The sequence below is a fragment of the Portunus trituberculatus genome, chromosome 16 (assembly GCF_017591435.1).
Source record: "Portunus trituberculatus isolate SZX2019 chromosome 16, ASM1759143v1, whole genome shotgun sequence".
Lineage (NCBI taxonomy): Eukaryota > Metazoa > Arthropoda > Malacostraca > Decapoda > Portunidae > Portunus > Portunus trituberculatus.
Genome location: NC_059270.1, coordinates 6634371 through 6652625, shown reverse-complemented (window position 1 = coordinate 6652625; position 18255 = coordinate 6634371). Strand labels below are relative to the sequence as shown.

The 18255-nt window shown below is 41.6% G+C and overlaps 1 protein-coding gene across 1 annotated transcript in view; it reads left to right on the top strand.

Moving 5' to 3' along the window:
• Positions 1 to 18255, top strand: part of LOC123504617 — a 518452-nt gene that overhangs the window by 102921 nt on the left and 397276 nt on the right. The window contains exon 6 of the mRNA XM_045255282.1: positions 162 to 264. Within this exon, the coding sequence (XP_045111217.1) occupies positions 162 to 264 (103 nt within the window). The remainder of the gene's footprint in view (positions 1 to 161; positions 265 to 18255) is intronic.

The following is an 18255-nucleotide window of genomic DNA, read 5'->3' as shown; positions in this document are numbered from 1 at the left end:
CTATGTGTTCTGCTTATTGACTATTTAATGAGACTGATGTTCGTGGTCTGGAGTATCATGGAAAAAGATAAAAATCCAATGCACATATGGGTGACTTTCTTAGATTATGAGAGGCGCGATTACCTTTTTCATTATTCATTTTCGGTGGTTCTTTCCTGCAGGGTGCTGAGGGAGAAGGAGGCTGGCGATGAGGAGTTCGTGGCGCTGTGTCGACTGCGGCGGGGGGCGGCCAGGCACTCCCTCGTTCATCTGCTACATTTACCGGTGAGTGTTAACCTGTGTGGCTGCAAACGTGCATCTACTACCTAGCTGGATGGATGAATGGGGAAGTGGATGAACAGATGATCTAATGTGTTTATATTTGCTGTTCAGTACGTTGTTATCATTATTTTTTTCATTGTTGTCGTCGTTGTTGTCGTTGTTGTTCTAGTTGTCGTCTCTTTTTGCTTGTCTGTCGGCTTAGCTGTGTCTCTGCCAGTCGGTCAGTCAGTGAATTTTCCAGTCAGCAAGTTTTGTCAATCAACTTATTACTCTCTCTCTCTCTCTCTCTCTCTCTCTCTCTCTCTCTCTCTCTCTCTCTCTCTCTCTCTCTCTCTCTCTCTCTCTCTCTCTCTCTCTCTCTCTCTCTCTCTCTCTCTCTCTCTCTCATTACACAAGTATACTCGTATGTTCCCCTTACGCACGTATCACACAGCTTCATCTACCTATATATGCCCTTGGTATGGGTGTGGGTACCCTCCTCATTATTACTAGAACCATGCCACCTTGCCAAGGACACCAGCGCAGGCCCCCAAAAGGTGAGGAGCAACAGCAGGTGCCTAGTAATAGCATAGGGAGATTCTGGAGCCATAACAATTGCATGAGGTAACATGACTTACATCACGTTATTCGCTGCTCTCCTAGTCAACTAAGGAGGTGTTGGAGTTGTTGGCATTTCCCTCATGCAAGAGCGGATGGAGTGTGGCTGAAGGACTTATGCGTCGGTGTGTGCTGGCCTCGGTGCGCTGCAGCATCGCCTAAGAAGCGTCTCAGTCTCAGGGCTACTTGCTGCGCTCGTATGCTCCTCAGCGGGTCTCGTGGTGACGGGAGTGGTGTTGAATCGTGAAGCACCACTTGTGTGTGTGTGTGTGTGTGTGTGTGTGTGTGTGTGTGTGTGTGTGTGTGTGTGTGTGTGTGTGTGTGTGTGTGTGTGTGTGTGTGTGACAGTGAGAGAGAGAGAGAGAGAGAGAGAGAGAGAGAGAGAGAGAAAGAGAGAGAGAGATTAAATAATGATAATAGTGAGAAAGGATTTACTTCGCTTTATCATAGTTCACCTTTTAACGTAAAAGAAAATGTTAGAAAATGTCAGAGGCTTGCCATTTTCTGTGAATACTCATGGTGAACTGTTTTAGTGTTGAACACTTCGGTGTGCTGCCAGACTGAAAAATGCTCCCAATGACTTTTTTTTTTTTTTTTTTTTTTTTTTTTTTTTTTTTGCTAATGATGAGACGTGATGAGAACTTAAATTGATTACTACTAATTTCTGGAATTTAGAATTTGGATTTTAGGAGGATTTACCTACTTTTTTTTTCCCCCTAAGTAACAAGGTCTAAGGTCAGGGCACAAATAATAAAGTGATTACATTAGATCATCAGTAAAAAAGAAAAGATCCCGCTCAGCTTTCTTTGTTGATACTCCTATTAAGAAATGCTATTTTATTTGATGTTACATAATGGTGATAATTGTGGTTAATAATGGATTCCTTGGTGTCAAGTGGAAATTAAATGAGAGAGAGAGAGAGAGAGAGAGAGAGAGAGAGAGAGAGAGAGTTAGTTAGTTAGTTAATCAGTGAAAGGGATGAAAAATAAAGATGGGATCATTGTCTTGAATATAAGCCTGCTTACAAAATAAATCAGAAATGCCAGCCTAAGCTAGGTGGGTGACTGGATGTCTAGACTACAACCATAACTGAGGTGCTACTGTAGTGTCATGAGTAATGGTTGTGTGCCTGTGATGGTGTCGTGCAGGAAATTGTTATGGGCACCAGTGTTTTTAACTAACCATCACTATTCAGCAAGCGCGCAGACCTGTATAGTGAAGAGAGAGTGACGACGGTTCCCTTTCCCCATGACAGGCTGGATTGGATTGCCTCGCTCACATTCCTATTGATATACAGCTCTGCATCCACCATCTGTCATAAGGAAACTTGTTTGAGGCCTCGGTTGTCATGCGGGAGAGTGCTTCATGTGATGGCGTGGGCTCTTGATTCATGCTATATAAGAGAAGCTAAATTTATTTCATCCCTCTTAATGCATTCACAAACACACCATTACTTTGTTACGTATTACTCTTCATGCAGTGATTCACCACATTTGTAAACGGAGGCGATAGACGTCATGCATCGAACATATATAGTAAATAGATAATAGTAGTAAAGGAAAACCGACTTTGCCTTGTTCCTTTTCTGTTGCACTCTTTTGGGGAGCGACAATTAAACTGATTAATGTCTGTTTTTCCGTTGATGTTTGTTGATGTTTGGCTACTTTATTGGTAGATATAGAGATGATGAAGGCAGGAATGGAGAGATAGTGAGACGAAAAAGATTTGAGATTTGTAAAAAGAAGTGTAAATATTAACCAGTACTCTCAAAAAAAAAATTGTTTCACTGGTTTTGAAATTGTTTGAGTAAGCGTGTGGATTGCGAGGGATTGAGGGCTGGAATAGAGGAGGCCTTTGCTGTGCAGTGAACTCACTAGATACACAATGAGCGTGATGATGGTGATCTACACTTTAACTTTGACTGGTGTTGTCTGGAGAATACATACAGTAATACACAGCTTTTGTATTGTGGCCAGTTCAGCTGGTGTGGCGGGGCCTTGCTGGGCGTAACTGTGCTCGCTACGGCGTGACCTCCAGCAGGGACACACAGGCATTATGCTCAGTGATTTGCCCGCAGCCTCCATGAAATTATTGCTACTAAGGTTTTTCTGTTATTGATGTGCATTATGACTGAGATTATTATGCTCTTTGGATATTTATGAACTGTAATATCAATATTTTCTACTGAGTGATTGTATTATTTTTCAAACGTCTTATATGTAGTCTGTTTGTGGTCACTGCAGGATTAATGGTGACTGTTGTAGTAATCTTTCTGTAACATTCACGGCATTGCAAAAGTTTACTTTCATGCACACACACACACACACACACACACACACACACACACACACACACACACACACACACACACACACACACACACACACACACACACACACACACACACACACACACACACACACACACACACACACACCACAGATAGCTAGATATTTTCTTAACACACACACACACACACACACACACACACACACACACACACACACACACACACACACACACACACACACACACACACACATAGATAGATAGATAAATAGATATTTTCTTAACAACAACAACAACACACACACACACACACACACACACACACACACACACACACACACACACACACACACACACACACACACACACACACACACACACACACACACACACACACACACACACACACACACACACACACACACACACACACACACACACACACATACACACACAAAGAAAAAAAACTGAGGTTGAATTTGTGTTTCCTTGGCAACATAACTATTCATGAGTCATCACCAGTACAAGAACTTGTTCAGAAAGTTATATATCACTATAGGAAATCCATGAAAGAAAGGAAAGGTTTAAGTTCAACATCACTATATCTTAGAAACTCCTAGCGTGGTGTGAGGGTAAGACGTGGTTAATATCATAAGACACTGGCTTTACAGCACCCTTATGTAGATGCCATGCCCTCGTAACCACCCTTCAGGACGCCATACAGCTTGGCAAATAGCACTCGACAGGCCTGGTTGCATCAGAGACTGTGTGATGTATAATTCATTCTTACCTACTTTGATTGTCGGTCCCGTGTGGCTTCATAACGTGCCTTAATCATTATCAAGGCCGCCTCTCCCTGACGTGTCCCGCGGTCGACTGTACTAATGGTCTAATGCTGCCAGACACCTCTCCTGCTGCAACGTAACTAAGGCAAAGCTGCGCCACACTCATCTTAAGGTGTAATTAAGTGATGGTGGATTGTGAAATATGACGCAAGGTCCCGCCTCTCCATTCACGAAATACCCGGGTAAATATTGGTTAGTATTGTTAGTGGTTCGCCTGCCTGCCTGCCTGCGCTCGTATTCTTTGTTTGGCATATTATGTGAGGCAAATTTATATACATAATACATTACATTTTCTTCTAGACTTGCATTCCGAAACCTTTTGGGTTTTCATAAGAACTATTTTCGGATACTCACGGATGTTATATTCCATTGGTTACATGAAGTCCATATTAAACTATCACTAGAATCATGAAAACACTTCAAAACAGCTAGTAGTAACTCCCACTATGTATTGTTAAGTTGCGGGAATAAGACGCAGAAAAATCTCAGTATGATTTCCCTGGATGGATTCGGCAGTGTTGAAAGGCTGACGTAGTTTAAGGACTCAAATTTTTCATGATATCTTCCGAGAACGTATTTATGTGATATCGAAGGAAACTATATGAGGCACCGGCAGGCTCGCGGCGTCCTTTGTGGTCATGCTAACAGGCTGCAGCGCCTCGTGGCCTTACTCGCGCAGCCTCGAGGCGGTGGTTGTTTTGCTTGACATGAAGCTCTCCCGGCGCGAATGATTGCGGAAGGAAGGTAGGGGCGGGAAAAAAACACGGAAAAGAAAATATGATGCTTGTCAAACCAAGGGCTGGTATTGTATGTGTGTGTGTGTGTGTGTGTGTGTGTGTGTGTGTGTGTGTGTGTGTGTGTGTGTGTGTGCAGCTTTACGAATATAACTGTACATATGCAGAGTATGTTCAACCACTCACGTCATGAATATATTGTACAAAAACACGATTTCCTGCCCCAGTGTGTTGGAGAATAGGGTTGTGTGATGATAGGTTGTCCTGATGGAGGGGCAGGCTGAAAGAAGTCCTTGGTGGGTCCTTGGCAGTGTCCTTGATGGCGGTCTGATTCAGGGCCTTGTGTCGACCACTAGCCATGCATCAGTAAACCTGTGGAAGGCTTAAATTGATGCCTTGCCCCTCACTGTCTTATGCCGAACCCTGAGTGGCAGTAAAATGTTGAATTCTATGGTGGTGAAATTGATTCATGTAGAAAAATAAGCGCACCGGGATATTTACATACAATACTCGCCTCTATCCCTTGACCCGATAACCTTGTGGATGTGTACTCGAGGTTGAATCATCGGGAAGGTTGAAGAAAACGCGGCCACCACTGTTTGAAATTTTGCAATGCACATTTTGTAGCTACAGGAACTCCAATACCATGCTCTTCTTTAAGCTCCCAATTTGTGACCCATACTTGCTCTGGGATGATTTGTTCAATTGAAATACATATAAGGAACGTTGGTCAAGAACTACCTACACAAAATTAATAAAAGACCACACATAACTGCCAGTCCCTGAGAATCTTTGATGCTTCTGAAGGATTGGCCAGATAAGAGAGAACTGTTCATCTGTAGCTGGGTTATTTTTACTATGTTACAAGAGCTACTTCTTATGAGAGGAATTTAGATGTATATAAAGGCAGCACATGTTTAGATTCTGGAGTATTGAGGAGGCGTGCGAAGAGGGAGCAAAGGTGAGAAGTAAAGAGGTGTTTGAGGGGCGGCGCTAGGAAGTCAGTGAATACATGAGGAAGTCGCAACAGTTCCCTGGCAAGCAGACTTACTCCTCCCACAAGTTTCACTCCTCCACTAATTTGCATGAAGGAAACATTATTTATCTTTCATGTTTTATTATATTTTCACGATTTTCTAAGGTTCCTTTTATCTTCTCACTGTTGCGCTCCGCCTTAAAATAATGAGAGTTTCAGGTAAGAAATTGAGATATAAATGTGATTTATAAGTTCCTCAACAACGGTTTATTTTATTTGTTCGTTAAACATTGTTGCCTCTGACTCATACGATTGTTCCCCCGTATTACTTCATAATCTAATATAGAATGATTGTCAGATTACTAAATATACAAAATCATAACGTGGTCACCTTAATTCTTGATATTTTTTTCTATTGCTTTGTCTATTTTCACTTCTATTTCTATTTTCTATCAAACTCAGATATAATAATAATAATAATAATAATAATAATAATAATAATAATAATAATAATAATAATAATACTTTATTGCTCTTACAGAGAATTTGTCTTGTGCTTGCCAAAGTATAAAAAAATGAAATATAAGAGTTTAAAAAATATTAACACTATCAGTTAAATCTATACAATTTTTAATCATGCATTACCTAAAACATATAACATTAAATATTAAAATATTAAAACATTGAAACATTGCTGACATTAAATGGGGATTATCTTATCTGCGTGGAATGAATAAATAAATAAACAACACGCCCTTAAATTTTGAAGTAGATCGTAAAAAAAATAACAATAATAGCTCTTCTCATTCACGTGTTCTTTTCATCCGTATAGTGAGTGAAAAATACAGAAAACACATCCTCTGCTCCTTGTGAAATTCTGAAGGCGTTGGCATGCGTCTGAAATCAAGTGTGTAAGAACGTATTTCGTTTTAGAGGCTGATCTCGTGTGTGTCTGTGTGTGTGTGTGTGTGTGTGTGTGTGTGTGTGTGTGTGTGTGTGTGTGTGTGTGTGTGTGTGTGTGTCCAACGTCCGGCTATCTGTTGTTGAAGTAAACTACATCCCAAGGTCTGCCTCCATCATTATCACCAACAATAACAACACAACCACAATCACGGCGACCTTCACCCCACCACCACCACCACCATGACTAACACCACCACCACCACCAGGCACATCAGCTTCATTGGTATCAAAGCTGAGGATCGCTGGAGTAGAGTCACGAGGCGTCTCTATCAGCGGCCGTGGGCGTTCATTAGAGGCAAGGGCGGTGGGAGGCATCGTAAGAGTGTGATAACTTGAAGGAAGGGAAGTGATACAAGGAGGAAGAGAGGGAGAATGAGATAGCGAAAAAAATAAAAGAAAAAGAGTTGGCAATGAAGGAAGGAGATTAGTGGAAATGACTGTGTGTGTGTGTGTGTGTGTGTGTGTGTGTGTGTGTGTGTGGGTGGGTGGGTGAGTGTGTGTGTGTGTTTGTTGCATCAATTTATCTTTCTTATTATCCAGAATACGTATAATAATTTCATATTGAGCTTCCCTTGAAAAAATAAGTAGATAAAAGAGAGCATTGTCTGCATGTCCAATCAATCACTACACTTGTCTCATTAAATTAGTTTATGGCGCTGCATATAAATGTGCTATGATAGAAACTTCTCGGGATGATGTTAGGTACTTTTGCTCTTAATTCTATATGTGTTTTCTCAAGGCATTATTCTATATATTCTACGTAGCATCTGTTTTTTTATTATTGTATTCATATGGTTGCATTATTTTTCTCTTGCATGTATATGGTATCGTTGTAGAAATTATATTAGAATACAGCACTTTTCTTATTTTCATACATTATTTCTAAAGACATCACTCCCTTTGTTGCTTACGTCAGTTTTTTGTGTTTAGCATAGTATCCTTATGGTTCATGAATGTTTTCCTTGAGCTAACTCAGTATACGAAACACAATACTCACTACGCAACGAAGACGAATGATGTTAACGCTAATATTAGTATTCAGAAGGTGTGGCCTCTCAGGGATGGAACAAAGAAGAGTTGACAGTCTCTGTGAAAAAAGTTAATATTAACAGCATCAGATAAACTAATTCGGATAAGAACGCCGTGTTTACCCAAAAGTGGCAGCGCTGATAGCCTTAGACCCGCGAGCTCGCACCCTGACACTGCAGAAGGCGACGACGGAGGCGGAGATAGGTGTCAAACCACAATCATCACCACCTGCCCGAGCTGCTCTCTTACCGTCTTGCTTTATGTCCCTCAACCAAACCCACTCGTAGGTATTTCCGAGCACGAACTGAAGAATTATTTTTGGCCCTTGGTAAATGACTATCAAGGGCGGGTAAGTGAGTCCCCGCCCTCGTCCCGCCCTCCTTGCTACGTTCCTGCCCCAACATTTCCTCTTATCTGGCAGCAGCGATACGTTCAAGACACGGCTGTGGTATTGTAGTATCATTTTGCATTGACACTCAACTTGTAACACCAGTTTCGATTCCCTTAGACCTGTTGAAGAGTTTAGATGTCAGTATCCTTATTGAGAGAGAGAGAGAGAGAGAGAGAGAGAGAGAGAGAGAGAGAGAGAGAGAGAAGTTGGTTATATTAAAAGTTATGGTAAACGTTCGATGAAATACATGATTTACGATGCACAGTCTGTTCTGGTGACCTGGTTGTTGTTTGGGTGATCCCTCTGCACGCTGGTGACCTCCCTGCCCTAGCGGAGGATTTATCAGCCAGGTGGAGGAAGCGCTGCGGGGATCGGTGGACTATTTGCGGCTGAACTCTGGAACTCTGGGCCTGATTCTGTCTTTCCACCCTCCTGTAACGTGCTATTTCCACAACTGAACCGAGGGACACGATTTGAATTTTTTTTTTTTTCTTATAGTTTTTATGGGACAGAATAGTTAAGAATGTTAGAAAAAATGGTGACTGGAAAATGCTAGTCTGCTTATACGTAGAAGTGAATTTTTTTTTCTATTATTATAAAGTCTTAGTCAGTCATCTATACTAACGAAGGAAAATAAAATGTCTGGAATAGATACGCTGGAAGAATGTTAGAGTAGATGTAATACTGGGGAATATTATTCATTTATTTATTTACTTCTGTTTTTCTTGGGAGACAGGTGTGTGTGTGTGTGTGTGTGTGTGTGTGTGTGTGTGTGTGTGTGTGTGTGTGTGTGTGAAAAAGGATCTGCTGTTGGTGATTTCCAGTGGTGATAAATTCTTACTACTGAGAGCAGGTGTCTTTAAGCTTACATAAAACCAGAATATGGTAATGAATTATATACTCCCGCGATGATTTAGGTGACAAAAAGGAATCCTAGTATACTAGATAACAAGTGAAAATCATATCCTCTCACAATTCATAAAAGTATCGACGAAAAAAAATATTCAAAATTATATCAAATGCAATAAAGAATTAAGGGACCATTGGTTTATTATGTCACATTTATCGTGTGAGAGAAGATGTATTGATTCATCTATCGACACTAACACAAATCATTGAGTACAATCTGATGAGGTGATAGACAACGTGTGATACATACCTAAGTGAGTCACCAGCACCTCGCCCGTCACGTGCAGGTGCAAGGCGGTACTAGTGGCAGCAGTGATGGCTCAGAAGAGACAGAACTAAATGCGGAGTCGTTTAGAGAATTTTGAGATGTATGACAAGAGGCAGAGTTTATTGAGGATATCATTTGTAACACTAAAAAGAGAGAAAGAGGAGACAGCTGAAGAGGTCGGTGATTTGAGATGCGAGGTGAGGAAGGTGTTTCTTAGGGTGGAGAACACTGCCGGGACAAGGGAAGGAATGCCAGACTGTCAGTGGAGGCTGGTGTCTGCTGGAAGATGACAGGGAAGGAGGTCGACAGGACAGTACTCTCGGGGAGTCATAAATCAGGGCGCGGGCGACAGTTGAGGGCGGGACGGCTGTGGGCGTGAGGTCTATGGAGTCAACGAGTGGTGGGCGGTGGGCGTGTTGTCGTTCAAGTTCAGAGGGACGGGTGGATATGTGGGTGGAGTTTCCAGTGAGCTGAGGGCTGTGCTGCAGAACCGACAGGTCTAGCTCTGTTGTCCTTGAATTGTCTTGTCACAATTTAAATTTTTTCTAGTGATGAATTCTTAAAAAAAAAAAAAAAAAGAATCATAGAAAAATAAACTTTAAGGAATAGTATTCGAAGACAGATAAGTGTGTCAGGTGGACGGTCTTGTTGAGGGGAGGTCAACGTTGCTGGTTCGTGTATTTATGTTTCACTCACATGATATATTGCAGAATTGTGTGTATATCCACCTGTTCTGGTTGACGCTCAAACACCGGTACTATATTTTCACATGTGATAAAACTTGTCATTGTGATACGAGACAAATATTTTACGCTGGTGGAAAGGCTGTATGCGAGATAACCGTAGCATTTCAAATTTGGTAATGTTTGTTGGCTTACAGGTGGACTGTGAAATGTGAATCTTGTCCTTTAGTCAGTGCGATTGGCTGAGTACTCGGTGACCTCACCCTCAACAATGATCAACAGTGTTGGTCCATTGTAGGCAAATGTGTCATACCCGTTAATCTGATACCCCACCCACACACACCCTCCAAACCCTCCTCTTTCCCCATGGACACACAGCTTTCTTTGTTTTTGATATGACTAAAATTTATATATGTCCTTGCATTGTACTAAAAGCTCAGTTATTTAAATTAAATCTATGAAAAATCGACTTCGATAAAATCACAGAATGACAGAAGTAGAACAAGCAAAAGTTAGCTGGCACACCACCCTGCCAACGCTCCTTTACGCTGCGGTGGTCACAGGTATGCAGGCAGCGTGAGATGGAAATCTATTCCATTAAACGCTTCGTGGCGTCATTGGACTTCTAGAATGCCGCACCATTACCCTATTTCCCACATTTCCTGTCGGAATCGTGATGGAAGGAAATGGGTCTCAGAGATTTCGTGCTTACCATACAACATCCGGAATCGACTGCACGTCAGGGGCTTCCTGCCAGTGCCACAAGGGGAAGGGTGTGGCGTTGCCGGAAGGAAGCGGTAGCTGCAAGGGGGAACGCGGCGTGACGCACGACCAAGCGTGTCATGCAGAGATGAAACAGTGGGCCGCGTCGCATTGGTATGATGGCTGTGCTTAGCAAGCCCATCACAAACACACATGTTTAGTACTCTTGTCTCCTCATAATAGAAGCAATTCGCTCATTCTCATATTCCTTACTGCCTTAACATGATTAATGTCATTTTCTTATCATAAAGTAGGTTTGAGAAGGCTGTTATTTTTTTTTTTTTTTTTATTTATTTATTTATTTTTTTTTTGCCTTTTTAAGGTATCTGAATCAAATAAAAGAATTCTCTCCAAGCTTGTAGAATATATGTACTGCTCACACGGATCACTGCCTTGCCACTCCACGAAGTGAAGAACCGTGACTGTGGAGTGGTGAGTGCACTGCTTTGTGCCCACACCACTCATACTCACATCCTCGATACGGTAACAATTGTGGGAAAAAAGCTCATTGGTTTGATGGCGCAATCATAATAAATGTTGGTATTTCTGCTTTCTATAGTAATTGTGGTTAACTTTCCTCATGAAACACGCCAACCTGGGAATCGTTGTTCATCATTTCAATCGGTCTATATCCAGGTCGTGATGAAAGCCGTGCGTGCGTGGCTGATTGAACTAAGGCATCGATGAATATTAGGATGCAGTGAAAGTTGCAGTGAAGATAAAATAATCCGACTGAGTGGTAAATTGCATACATCTGAGATTGTCTTTCTGAAGGTGCGGTGCATTATCTTGAGAATCGTGAGAGAGAGAGAGAGAGAGAGAGAGAGAGAGAGAGAGAGAGAGAGAGAGAGAGAGAGAGAGAGAGAGAGCAACAATACCTCTCAGCAAAGGAAATAACGGAAAAGAACAACTGAATATTTGAAGAGTGGTCTCTCCTTCCACCCACTTACCGCCAACCCTTATATTCCCATCCACCAGATCTGAAGGGAGTGGCTCGATCATTATTATAGTGGCGCACTGTGGAGCATACGACTTACTGTTGTGCTGGTCTGTCGCGCCACGATGCCATTAACGTCTATAGGTCATAAAATAACTTATCCAGCGGGCATTGGGGGGACTGGTGGCGAAGGTCATAATGGCATAATCTGAGCCTAGTTGTAAGTCACCAGTAATACTATCATGCCATCACAGAACCATTAGCCCCGGTAACCAACGTGTCATTATCCTGCCCAGGTAAGGGAGCGTTCACCAGGGCGTGGCGACATACTTCAGAAGGAGGAGGAACGTTTGGGTTTATAGTTGAGGTAGGAAAACCACTCATCTTTCTTTTCCTGCTTCTTCTTCTCTCCCTTTATCTCCCGTGGCATTTTCTTTCCTTCATTTTGTGTGTTTACTTAATACGAGTTAGTGTTTATGTGAATATTTCCAAGCTTTCGTGTTTGGTTATATTAGTTGGAGTTATAGCAGATTGCAGTGTTTGATTGCATGAATAAACCTCTTCCCTCCCCTTCCTTCTCTCCGTCTATCTTCCGTTTCAGTTTTCCATCTTGATGTTATTATTTGATAAGAATTTGTATTTACGTGAATATTTCCAAATTTTCGCCTTTATACTGTGATGGAGAGGGAATAACATCCATGCATGAAGAAATTCTTAATAGAAATCTTATCGCGGGTTCTTTAGCAAGACTCGTTGAATATACACACACCTCCCAAAAAAAGGACAAAATGTTTTCCACCAAACTTTCAGTCCAGAATGGCGTGCGTCGATATCAACTTAGAAATATGACAAGAATTTTGATAACGTTAATTTAGGGAAGGCCACCGTGACTCAGCGCCTCCACCACCGCCACACCTGTGGACAAAGGCTCACTAGAAGGTTTTCTCTGAAGGTTTATGTATTAATGCTGAAAGAACACTCAAACTGTCCTTATACTTCAAGGTGTTTTCTTTTTCCGCTCATGATTCTTAGATAGATTCATGGCTTTCGCTCCGTGGTACATTTTGAGTCATGATATACAGATTCAAACTTTACTTTTATGATTGAGATAAATTCTGAATTAGTTTTTTTTAATTCTCAGACATGCTCTTACTTTAGTCATAGATTCTAATATTTGTACATTCTCAATCTTCATTTTCATCCTTCGTATTGTCTTCAGTCTCTTCCTTATATCCTACACAACTTCACTCTCCACTTTCACACTCCACTCTTCCTTCTCAGTGCCTTGCAAACATCGCTTAGAATCCTAGATAGCCTCCAACTGTCAACCAGCCAGCCGTCCTCCAGCTGCCAGGGACCTTTAAGTAGCAGGTGGCGTGAGAGTGGCGTTGACTTATGAGAGGGAACTGCTGGTGTGCCAAGGCGGCGGCTTTCGTGACGCCTCGATGAGCACTACCACCACCATCTCTACCAGCATCACAACCGTCACCATACTCTCATCACTACCACTTCTAGATTGCCATATGCTCCTGCCTTTCAACCTATTTTGAGAAGAATTATTATTTATAGTGCAATTACTACAAATGCGATGATAGTGATGGTAAACAATAGCAACACGTTAAACGGCAGATTGTTATTTTGCTGAGTTAATGAAATTGCAGTTTGTGGAAATTGTCATCCGTTTTGTACAGAGTGATATAGAATGATGTGGCACTCGTTGTCTAGTCCTTGATGTTTGTGTGGAGGAAACGCGGTTAGTGACGATGATGGTGGTGGTAGTGTGGTGATGGTGTGGTGGTAGTGTAGTGTGTGTAGTGTAGTGTGTGTGTGTGTGTGTGTGTGTGTGTGTGTGTGTGTGTGTGTGTGTGTGTGTGTGTGTGTGTCATCAGGAGTGTGCTGTAATCTCATGTAATAAGGCTATAGATAAGTGGATATATGGATATGATATGTAATAAATAAACAAACAAGGACTGCCAAGTGTAGGCTCTATGGCTTCTTGCAGCTTCCATTTCTTATTCACGTCCTTAAAACCTACCTGTCCCATTGTCATCGTTCCTGCGGTTGTTTTATAATTTGCATACACGCGTGAATATTTTATCCCTCTCCCTACTGGGAACAATAAAAATAGAGTAACACAGTGCGAAAATTTACGATTCGGAGTGACGCCAAATATGTCTCGCGTGGCGGCACACTCCCTGACACCCTCTCCAAAGGTTAAGGGGATGTACATTATCACCCCTACGCCACCATGACCTCCTTATGTTTTCTCTCACATACTTTTCCCTGGAAGTGTACAGATGTGTTTCTCCGGTTGTGTTGATGTGGTGGTCGTGTAGTACGTCTTGTGGGTGTTCCAAGGGAGGATTAAAGAAAAATGATGTAACCCAGTAAGAAGGGTGGTCTGGGGTCGTATTTTAAAATGTTTCGGCGTCTTATTTTGATATTGTACAAGATTTTTAGTATAAGTTAATGGTTTATGATCGTGATTTCATTATTTTTTGTGATGATTTTGCCAGACCTCTGCACTTTTTGTATTTAGATAAGTCGGCGTCTTATCTCGACTTCATATTTAAGCTGTAGATGAATTGAGTGGAGTTTACAAGTGTTTGCATGACTGGTGGTAGTTCAAGAATAATTCTGTTTCATCAATAGGGAAAAAAATATCCATCAGAATGCGACGAAATACATTTGGGGCCTTTGAAAATAGTTTTTGTGAGACCCAAAGCGTGTCAAAATACAAGCTTTGGTAATACTGGGAATATTTCTTGTGATGCAAAACTGTACCTTAACGAACCTTCGCTTGTTGGTAGATTTGAAGGTCAAACAGGAGGACACAAATATATGTCAATAGTCAACACACACACACACACACACACACACACACACACACACACACACACACACACACACACACACACACACACACACACACACACACACACAAAAAAAAAAAAAATAGTGGCACACCAGATTCCAACGCTCTAATGTTGCGGTTTTATTGCAGGCTTGTCAACCACTCAAGTTTCTCATGTGGGTAAAAATCTGGTAACTCTCTGCTTCTTTGCAGGTGTTAAGTTTATCTAATACTGTAAATGAGCTGATAAAACCGTATTGTTTGGGTGAAGATTTGTGATAATCAACAATTTCTGGAACTGTAGTGTGTGTGTGTGTGTGTGTGTGTGTGTGTGTGTGTGTGTGTGGGGAAGAGTGCTACACTGTACTTAACTGTTACTTCATATATCGATATCTATCTTTATATCTATCGTTATCTCTATCTATTTATCTATCTATTTTTATTTGCCTTGTTATCTAATAATCTATCTGTTCATTTAGCTTTATCTTTCTACTTATTTATACGAATCTGTTCACCCATTTATCTATACATTCATCTATCTGTTAATCTCTTTACTTACCTTCCTATCCCTTAATCATGTGTGTGTGTTTTTTAAGTGTGTTAGTATGTTGCGTGGTGTCATTATCGCAGTTTCCTCATAATGGTGGTGGAATGTTTTCTTCCAGCAGCGGCACCACAAAGGTCGTAGTTTCTCACGCTGCTCGTGGCCCGGACGCCCCCTTGCCTCACACAATCACTGCCTTTATTTTTTCATTGTTTTCATCCTCTACCTAAATGCGCATCCTTGTTTAATATAATAATTCATTGACTTGTGCCTGTCATCCTATCAAGGTGTACTGTACATTAAGGATAAATCTCGCCATTATTTGAGTATTTAACTGTAACCTTAACTTGAAAGATGGTTTTATTGTCTGCCGGAAAAATTACTACCTTTGTTACCTGCCTGAAGAGTATTTACCTCCACTCTTCTGGCAATTTAAAAAGGTTATTATGACGTTGTTCTTCATCGCCTGGCCTGACACTAGCTCGCACAGGACTTGACTGCAAGCGCCGGGATCAAGGGGTCGGCAAGGCAACAAGCGGCAGTTTGAATAGACCGAGTGGCGTTAGTAAACCGCCTGTCATTAACCGCCAATGATCGCTCTTGACGCCAAAGTGACTCAATAATTCCTACACCGAAGCTTCATTGTACCGTGCCTCAGGTCCGTGCCGCGCCGCCCGTGCGTGACTTGCCGGGACGGAGAGAAAAAAAAAAACTTGTTAGGTAACAGTTTCGTAACTCCTCTTCCATCACAATAATGCGAGGAGATTAGGATGACGAGGAAAGAAGAGACGTGTTTTTTTTCCATCGCAGACGCTTTTCTTTCTCCAGACTGTGCCTTTCTTCCTCTCCAAAGCTTATTTTTTGTTAGCTAATCTTTGTATCATTCAGTATATGAAACTTATTGTTATAGTAAATTATGGTGGCAGAGAAAGAAGAAAGGAACTGTTTCTCTAGACGTTTCGTGGACGCTTTTCTATTTTGTCTGCTTACCTCCCTGTCAGAGTACTTTTATTCATTAGGTACCGCTGGTATTATTTGATATGGGAAGCTTATGATTTGTAAATCATAATGACTATGAGAAAAAAAGAATAACTATCCTTCATCTTTGATGTTTTCCTTTTCATCTTGGCCTTGCCTTTCCTCCTGTGGCCGTGGACTCACGTTTCATCGTGTTATCTCGACTTGTTATAACAGCACTAATGGAAATTTCTTGTGGTATTCAAGGTGAGTTAAAGATTCTAATGATAATTTTGCAAGAATCCTGCTCTATCGTTGTTGAAAAAAAAAAAAAAAACAGACCATGAGAACATGACTAATTTAAAATTAGTTCTCTTGAAAGTCTAAATTTTGTTTACATCGTCATTGGAATATTTACCATGCATGTACATGAAGCTTGATATGAACTGCGATCAGCACAAATAGTGGCATAGTACAAATTTACCTTCGTGATAGGAAAGCGACAAGGTATTACTCGTATATTATATTGTATTTTGTATTTGTGAATATTTATTTTCACCATCCTTATTGAAGAAGTTAGTATCCATAGAGTTCATTAAGAGATCAGCGTTAGCATTACAGGTGAACTTAATTATTGGAAGTTTATTTCTACTTCTACATTTATTTCTCTTACATAAAGAAAATAAATGGGACTTATAGACTCATGTTCCTTTACGGTGAGAACTTGGCCCGAATCATTGAGTCTCGCAGTGAACACCGCTTCACGCCGAGTGTTTGCCTTCACTTTTCCCATTAGTGAACATTACATGCAAGCCCGAGCATCACGCCCCGACACGCCCCGCCATCCTCGCAGTCTATCTCGGTGCAGTGTTTCGATCAGCAGCCTTCATTTAATGCTTCGCTGATTGGTTGATTGCAGGAACGGGGCTTTCTGAATGACGCCGCATGTCAAAAATATTAGACAACAGTTACTATTAATGGTTAAGATATAAGAAGATGGAATAGGAAATAATCAACTGTTCACAAGCAACTCTTTATTTAATGAACGGGTGTAAAGTTTCTAAATTATATCATGTCTGTACTTTTCGTAAATAATTATGGTATAATTTTTGGTACCTTTTTAACGCATTGGAATTTGGAAAAAAATTGTAAACCATGTCTGACGAACAGTGACAAGTCTGCCACAAGACAGTCTGTATATCAGTTACATAGTACACTAAGCTAGGAGGAAGTAGTGGACAGGGAGATGCGAGTCACGTGATCAAGTCACCTGGTGCTGACGAGTGTGAATTATATATAACACAATCACCCTACCTTCCATTGTAAGTCATTAGATACAACACTTGTGAATGTAGATCTTGAAAAATCAGATATCCTGGTGCAGTAATGATAATGATAGTAATGATAATGATGATAATAACAATGATAACAATAATGATGGTAACTGTTACGAAACTTTAGATCAGCCATATTCTAAGCCACGTACAAAAGGTTCAGTATGATGCAATCAAAGGGTGTTGTCCCACTCCACCTGGCACTTCCGTCCCCACCTGCAGCCTGGGAGCGCACACACCTGTCCGCCTGCACGTCGCTTGCCGCGTGCTTTCCTCACGGAGTTAGGGATACATACTTGCTCACTTTGTGAATTCTGAACGAAGAAAAGTAACTGAAAACACAAGCACTTGAAAAGTTGCTAATAAATTTGCTATTATGGTGGTACTGGTATCGTGGTATGAGTGGCGTGGGTGGTGTGGGCGTGGGAGGGTGAGGGTGTGCTCTCCGCCCATCACTGAACCGGAAGCAGCGGCCGCGACTCCACCCGTTTAGCTCACCTGTGCACATTGTTACAAGAGAAATGATTTACGTAAATATGGGCTTTCCGAGCAGGTGACGGAGGGGCGGAAGTGGGGAACTCGCATCGCTTTCATAATGGGTGACTGACACCAGGATTTTGGCCAGCGCAGTCTGATTGCGTCCACTTCCCTTCCAGAGCCTCAGAGAGCTTACACCTTATCCTGTACTCCCTCGTTCCTTCTTCCGGTATTTGTAGAGAAAGCAACTCGCAGTCACCCGCCATCTGTCAGCGCAGCGTTATTATTCCTCGCCAAAAAGTGAGGCAGTTTTCTGGTGAACAGGACGGTGCATTGGCCACCCTAAAAATTTCCTGGTGGTGTGTGGCGTGGGAACTTCCTCGCTGTTTGCTAACCCAGCGACAGTCTCTAAACCCGCTGCTGGAGACGCACGCTCGGAAACAGG